Below are 7,663 nucleotides of genomic sequence, written 5' to 3'. Positions count from 1 at the left end.
AGGGAGAGGGAAGGAGGGAGGGAGGGAGGGAGGGAGGAGACAAAAGTTGGGGAGGAAAAGAGAAAGTTAAAGAAGGAGGTAGGGAGGAAATAAGTTGGTTGTGAAAGACAGAAAAGTGTTGAATAACCTCTTACCGGCTTTTTGTCTTATTCCTATCTCAGGTTCCACAATTACTGCTGAGATACAGGGGGTCATTGATGCCTGTGTCAAGCTGACTGGAATGCCAGACCTTACACTCTCCTTCATGGTAAAGTCCTAAGCCACAGGTTCAGATCTTGGGATGGCAAATTAACTGCTTCTGGAAAGACAGTGGTGAGAATGGAATGGAACAGTAAGAATTAATTAAGGACAGGGATGCCTGGGTGGTTCAGTCGGTTAGGCGTCCGACTCTAGATCTCAGCTCAGGTCTTAATCTCAGGGTCATGAGTTTAAGCCACACTGGGTGTGGAGCCTACTTAAAAGAAAAGAAAAAAAATAATTCAGGACAGCCACAAAGCTTGTATCAGGCTTGAGATACGGAATTTGTGTGTATGTGTGTGTGTGCACATGCATTTAAATAAAGACAGCATCTGAATGATTTTCCCAAAAGAAATATGGGTGTTTAATTCCTACTTCTTGCTTTTCCTTGCCTGGTGACTACAGAATCCCAGGTTGTTGGATGATGTCAGCTTCCATCCCTGTGTTCGTTTTAAGCGCTGGGAATCTGAGCGTATCCTCTCCTTCATCCCTCCTGATGGAAACTTTCGCCTGCTCTCTTACCATGTCAGTGCACAGAAGTAAGCAGCCCTTATAATTAAGAATAGAATCTGTGTATATATGGAAACGGTATCCGTAGTGATTAAGGACTCAGGCTCTAGAGTTACCTGGGTTCAAATTCCAGTTTCTGTCCTTACTAATCGGGTAACCTCAGGTGAGTTGTTTAACCTTTCTGTGTCTGTTTTCTTATCAGTAAGTGGAAATGGACCTTGTTTGAACAAAAAATGGACCATGTTTGAAGATTAAATAAAACAGTCTAAATAGTGCTTAACACAAAGTTGGTGCTCGTTAAGTTCACTGCCGCTGTTTTTGTTGTTATTATATGTCTAAACAAGAACACTTTTTTTCTCAAATTGGAATCCGAGTACACCTGTATTCAATCACCCGACCCAAAAGAGCATTAAACATGAAAAACCACAAGAGGCAGTCATTTTTGATCTTGAACGTTCTCTTTACTATCTTGTCAGAGGACTTTCGAAGCCCTTAGTAGAAGGTGTGTAGGAGATTCACAGACCGAGGAGAGCCGTGCCACCTCAGAGCCACCAGTACTTTCCTGTGCGATTTGGAACAGATAATTTAGGAAAATACCTGCGTGCTTGAGAGCAAAGGCTCTGGGCTCAGACTGCCTACATTTAAACCCCATCTTCAGTATTTATGATACATGACCTTGGGCAAGTTACTTAATCTTAGTGAAGTATAAGGACAGCATTATTTATGTTTAAATCGGGACAGGAGCAGTACCTACTTCATACTTATTGGGAGGATTAAGCAAGATAATGGAGCTTAGGGGCACCTGGGTGGTACAGCGGTTAAGCGTCTGCCTTTGGCTCAGGGCGTGATCCCTTCGTTATGGGATCAAGCCCCACATCAGGCTCCTCCGCTATGAGCCTGCTTCTTCCTCTCCCACTCACCCTGCTTGTGTTCCCCCTCTCACTGGCTGTCTCTATCTCTGTCAAATAAATAAATAAAATCTTTAAAAAAAAAAAAAGATAATGGAGCTTAAACATGTAGCATAGTACTGGCATACAGGAGTGTTTAATAGATGTTAAGAACTATTATTGCTTTGTTATTACTCTGTGATTTCTCTATTTCCTGTTCTGTCCTATCATGACAACCTACAATATGTACCTCATAAGGTTTTTGCAAGGATCAGAGGAAGTTAGGTAAAAGCACTCCCAAGATATTATAAAAGATCCATGAGGTATGAATAGAACTCTCCCAAGTACAAATCATTATTGGTCACGTGTCGTAAAGTAAAACACAGAGATATGGTGACTCCTAATTTTTATCTCTAATGCCTTTCTCATAATAGGCTTAGTATACTCTGGTTTTTATTAATATTATTCAGTTGTTAGAAGAGTTAGCTCATTTACTAGATAGCATCTTAGCTTTACAAAAAGAAAAAAAATTGAAGATTACTGGGGTTTTCCCTGTGCTTTTTTTTTTATATAAAGAGTAAAGAAGTAGGTAAGGAAGGAAAAGCTGTCAATGGGGCCAAAAAAAAAAAAAAAGCTTAGCATAAAAGAAGAAAATGTTGCTATTTTTCCAGTGTGTTAATGAATGTAGTAAAGGGTTTTTTGTCTCTCTCTTTTCCAGTCTGGTGGCAATTCCAGTGTATGTCAAACATAACATCAGTTTCCGGGACAGTAGTTCACTTGGACGCTTTGAAATAACAGTGGGACCAAAGCAGACTATGGGGAAGACCATAGAGGGAGTGATCGTCACCAGCCAGATGCCCAAAGGGGTCCTGAATATGAGCCTCACTCCATCTCAGGGGACACATACATTTGACCCAGTTACCAAGGTAGGAGGAGATTAAGCAGGAAGTTTTGAATTGCTGATACTAAATAGAAGTATTTCTGCAGGAGCCCTCTGCATAGATGTTATACCTTGTTGAAAGGGAAGCTTAATCAAAGGGACATCCTTTTTCTCCTTGAGATAATTTATGGTGACAAATAGTTTTCTCTGTTGAAAACCACTTTAGAGGCAGCTTGTAATACTGTGAACAGATGCCCTGAGGTTAGAGCTCAACCACCTCAAATGAAGAGTTCCACTGTAACTTCTTTCTTTTTCTTTGAAGATGCTGTCGTGGGATGTAGGAAAAATAAATCCCCAAAAGCTACCAAGTTTGAAGGGGACCATGAGTCTTCAGGCTGGAGCTTCCAAACCAGATGAGAACCCCACAATTAACCTGCAGTTTAAGATCCAGCAGCTGGCCATTTCTGGTGAGTGACTCACGACTTACGTGGCTTCATGAGAACAGAAGTGGCTCTCCAGTAGGACACAGATCTCAGAAGCCTTCTGCTGGCTCCCCATTTTTGGAGTTTGGTTTCATTACCTGATGAGTAATTTTGAGTAAAATCTTCTCTAGCATTTCTGGGGAAAGTTCATCATCCTTTCTTTGAAGTTGGCTGAAGTGATCTGACTGCCAATGTGTAAGACACAGTTGAGAAGGAAATAGTGTGGGTAGATGGAGTGTTGGCAAGCAGGTGTTGAGTCATCCTGGGGTTGTCCGTTTGGGGTTCCCAAGGTTTTCAGGATGGGAAGCTTCTGTGTTCTCAGCTGGTGACTGAGAAGAATAATTTCTCCTCCTTTCCCCCAGATTCAGAAGGACTTTCATATTTGCTTTTATTATCATGTGGAACCCACTTGAGCCCGCTGAGGTCTGCACCTATCTCAGAATGGTGATGATGATAGTTACTGCCTACCAGGCATTTACTGTGTGCCAGGCACTGTTTTAAGCTCTTTTCATCTATGTTATTATTTAATCCTTAGAACAATTGTGTAAGGTAGATAGGAGATGACTTCAGCTTTATATAAACTTCCTATTTTTCTTTACCAACAGAACTTGTCTAGTTTAAGTGGTTAGCATTCGCTTCAATTATAAACTCTTTCATCTTAAAACACTTCACAAATTTTAAAACCCTATACAGTATAAAATGTTTTGCTCAGTACGGTGAGAATACTTAGGAAGCATTCATTTATTCATTCATTAAGTTATATTTTATTTCATTATTCATTAATGTTATTCATGTATTCCGTCCAATAGCTTGAGAAAAACATAGAGGGGTCTTATTTTTTCTTTATCCTCATTTCAGTCTGCATGGAACTTTCTGCCCTTGCCACTTTACAGACAGGTCTTCCAACAGGATAGCTTTTTGTTGGAGCAGTTTTGTTATCAGTATATGGACAAAGAGTGAAAAATCTTTGAGCTTCAGAAAAGTGAAATAAATAAGGGACAATTATTATTATTTTTCTGGTTCATTGTTACAACTATCTCTATGCCACTGATCCCTCTGAATTAAAATAAACAGACATGGTACATGCTCCTTTTTGAATAATGCCTATCTTCCTTCCTTCCAGGACTCAAGGTGAATCGTCTGGATATGTATGGAGAAAAGTACAAACCCTTTAAGGGCATAAAATACATGACCAAAGCTGGAAAGTTCCAAGTTCGAACCTGAAGGGAAAGTTTTGTAAAAAGAACAGTCATGAACGCTTTTTCATTTCTTACTTGTCTAAAAGTAAAAAATATCAGCCTGTCTCCTAGGTCAGTATCCCCTTCTGGACCCACCCGCTCCCTTTTTTCCTTAGCCTTCAGTGCCATGGAGCTAATCAAGGGAGAGAAGGGTCACCAGGGAGAACCAGACAGAACTGAAACACAATCGGCACCAGCTCAGTTCTGTGAGAAGAGATGTGTGACGGAGGGTAGAGACACTTGATGCCATATTTAACTATTTTCAGCGTGGTAACCATAGAAAAAGACTAGCGTTTGTTACTTGCCTGGCTTTAATGATCTAAAGCCAATGAATGACTCCTTTTTGTTTTTTAAGGTAGAAAGAAAGATTAGAAAGAAGGAAAGAAAGCTTGGAAGAAAATGGTGCTAGTCACAGAAAGGCCAGTTAAGGATCTGATCTATGAGGGAGAAGAAAGGAAACAGTACTGAAGAATCGTTAAGGACACAGGTTCAAGTGAAGGGGGCAGGAAAAGCAGTCAAGCCTCACCTGAAGGAGGGTTGGAAGGAAAAGAGTGGAGTTGGTTTCTTTCTGATCCCTCTACTTTCACATATAATAAAATCATCAGTACTTCTAGAAGTGAACTGGAAGCTTCTGAAATTCGAGTCCGCTAATGACATGGAAAACCCCAGTAGAATCAGATTTTCCCTTGAAGACTGTGACAATATCCGACCAGTTTTCAGATACTAACTGCTGTTTGCCTTTAGCACTTGGTCTGTCATCTTCTGTGAGAAGGTGACCTGCCCTCTTCCTGGTGGAGGCTGCCTGAAATGCCCCTTTCCCCAACCCAGAACAGTTTACTCACTTTATGTTGCAGAATTCACCAGCCTTTTTCCTGTTACCCAAGGACAGTTTCAGAAAAGCCAATCCCACAATCCCGGGGCAGCCAGATTTTGTGTGTCACAGTGTCAGAGTGTAGATGACCAACTCATTCTTCAGGAAGTGCACCACAGCTGTAACCGAGTGCCTCCTTATTTACGCTCGGCAGTGCTGGACTAGTGCTGGAGTCGAAGCCTTGCTGTCTGACACTTTTCCGTCAGTAACCCTAAGTTAACAGAATGCTCACCATCGAGGGGCATGGTTGATCCTGGAAGCTAATCAGTAAAGTTATCTCCTTGGAGTCTTCTGTGCTCGACTCTATAACAGATCTATTAGTAATATAGATCTACTGGTCCATCTTTGTTTCGAGGCAAAAAATAATAATAAAATAAAATTCCCTAACCCTTTGAATAAAACTGATACTGAAGGAAGATGGGCCATGTTGATCATGTGTAACCCGGTTTAAGAAACATGGCAGCTGAGGGAGTACCTCAGACTTTCCCAATGGGTAATTTTTATTCTAGTTCAATATGCCTATTACCCATTTAAATATTTATATAAAAGACAGGTTTTAAACTTATTATTGTTATAGCTTAAGGAGTGATATTGTGCTGTGCTTCATGCATGGAGAAAAATGAAGACCTCTACTCTCCAAAGCCCACAATTTTTCTCTAAGGCCCTGTTTCCAAATCCTTCAGCAATTTTGTTTTGCTAGTTTTGTCTCCCTACTTCCTGGACTTGTTTTTGCTGCAGAGTAATGTTGCTTTGTGATTTTCCTCTGGGATAAATTGTGCTATATACAAACAGGTGTGTTTCATACTCCCATCACTCCAGAATTTGTCCTGAGTGACTATGTCCTGTATATGCACCTGGCAGGGTAGGGGGAACAGCTCTGCCTATGATTCCAGAATACTCGGAATTACTTCTTCCGAGGGCTCTGGAGGATTTTAAGGTTTCCTAGGTCATAGGAAAACAACCAGTCTTGGTCCCTGGATATTTTTAGGTTCATAAATCCAGCTGTGATATTTCCTCCCGTACAGTTCATCCTAATTTCAAGGGAAGAACTTGAGGAGAAATAAAGTATCTAGGGTGTGGCACCTGCAGGCCTTAGCATGTGACGTTATGGGTCACGCGTGCAGCGAACCACTGGAGCCCAGTGAGCACCACTGCTACCTCCCGGTGGGGTGTCCCGTAAGGAGTGCAGGGCGTCCTGGCTGAGCTGTTCAATTCCAGATGTGTTTAACACGTGTGCAAGTACCTCCTGTGTTTAAATCGTAATAAAGTTGAGTTTTACCAGTTCTCTGTGTCCTAAGTCTTGTTACTGAGACGAATGGTAGTGTTATGCTGGGCAGGCCTCAGTAGAAGCAGTAAGGAATAAGTCATTTCTGGGGGACCTTACTACTTTTGTCTTTTCAACCAGTAGACCTAACGCCATAGGTATGGTATGATTCCCATTACCTCTGAAAATAGGGGATGTTGGTATTAATGTCATTTTTAAGGTTGTAAGAATAAAGGTGAAGATCAGTCATTTTTCCCCACTATAGACCAGCCATGAAAGCTGCTGATGGCTATTCTAGTGCTTTCCCCCACGCTCGTGATCTCCTTAGATTGGTCCGTTCGGGCGTGAAATGGAAGATAAGTCATGGGCAGTCTTTGTAAAGTGTGGACACCGGTTGTTATCCCCTATCTGTATTGATATCCTTTGATAAATCCCTCGTGGCCATGGAAAGACATTAAGGCTGTTTTCTGTTTACCAACTGCAGTGTTTGGTGTTAATGTTACTGCATCCCATCTGTCTTAGTTGTTAACGTGTCTTCCCGTGCTATGGCTGTGCTGGTTGCACTGTGGTGTGACCAGGTGAATTTTATAATACATGTACTTTCCTCTGTGGCCAGTAGGTGGTGACTTAGTGCTGGCAATGAGGTTAATTTTTTTAATTGTTAGAATTTTAAAAGAGGGAATTAAATTTGAAACTCTTAAACTTTTCCCCAAGATTTCAAGTACTGGGGATTGTGTGAGTTTTTGCTTTTGAAGTTAAACATAGAACCAAAAATTTAGACACTTTTTGATAACCAGACCTAAGATTGGGGCTCTAGGAGGATAGCAGTTTCCATCATGAGTTCCCTAAGTCTTTGCCCGCTAAAATGTATTGCACAGCTACCTAAGACTCTTTCTTGTTCTTCAGATCTGTTAGCGTCTGTTTGCTTTATTAACCAGCTGGGGATAAGGAACTATTTAAGTTCGCCTTATATTCCTTTTCCTGGCCTGACAAGTTACAGACATTTTATCCAAAATTTCCTAATCCACACCAGGTAATGATGTGTTGTTGTTCTTTGGATATATTTTAGTGTAATTCAAAGGAATCTGTTTGCCGGGCTGGGACTCTGCCCTGCAGCTTGGTCCGCGGCCTCTTGTGAGCAATTGTCTTCCTCCAGTCTGTGGTTGCCAGGACCTCACCCAGAGGAATGTTGGGGCCTGTAATTTGGCGTTTCCATCCCAGGAGGCCTTGCTGCTTCGGTTCATTTCATTCATCCGAGTCTCTGAAGAAAGGCTTGTCTTGCAAAGGGGAGTGG

At 41.5% G+C, this 7,663-nt stretch overlaps 1 protein-coding gene across 5 annotated transcripts in view; it reads left to right on the top strand.

Moving 5' to 3' along the window:
• Positions 1–6,389, top strand: part of AP3M2 (adaptor related protein complex 3 subunit mu 2) — an 18,377-nt gene extending 11,988 nt beyond the window's left edge. For all 5 annotated transcript variants that reach the window (XM_019798709.2, XM_011223809.3, XM_002918365.4 and 2 more), the window contains exons 5-9: positions 162–247; positions 643–776; positions 2,353–2,560; positions 2,837–2,981; positions 4,120–6,389. In XM_019798709.2, coding sequence (XP_019654268.1) covers positions 162–247; positions 643–776; positions 2,353–2,560; positions 2,837–2,981; positions 4,120–4,220 — 674 coding nt within the window. In that variant the 3' untranslated portion in view covers positions 4,221–6,389. The remainder of the gene's footprint in view (positions 1–161; positions 248–642; positions 777–2,352; positions 2,561–2,836; positions 2,982–4,119) is intronic.
• The last annotated feature ends 1,274 nt before the right edge of the window (positions 6,390–7,663 follow it).

This window comes from Ailuropoda melanoleuca, chromosome 18 (assembly GCF_002007445.2).
Source record: "Ailuropoda melanoleuca isolate Jingjing chromosome 18, ASM200744v2, whole genome shotgun sequence".
Taxonomy (NCBI): domain Eukaryota; kingdom Metazoa; phylum Chordata; class Mammalia; order Carnivora; family Ursidae; genus Ailuropoda; species Ailuropoda melanoleuca.
This window is presented reverse-complemented; position numbering and strand designations above follow the sequence as displayed.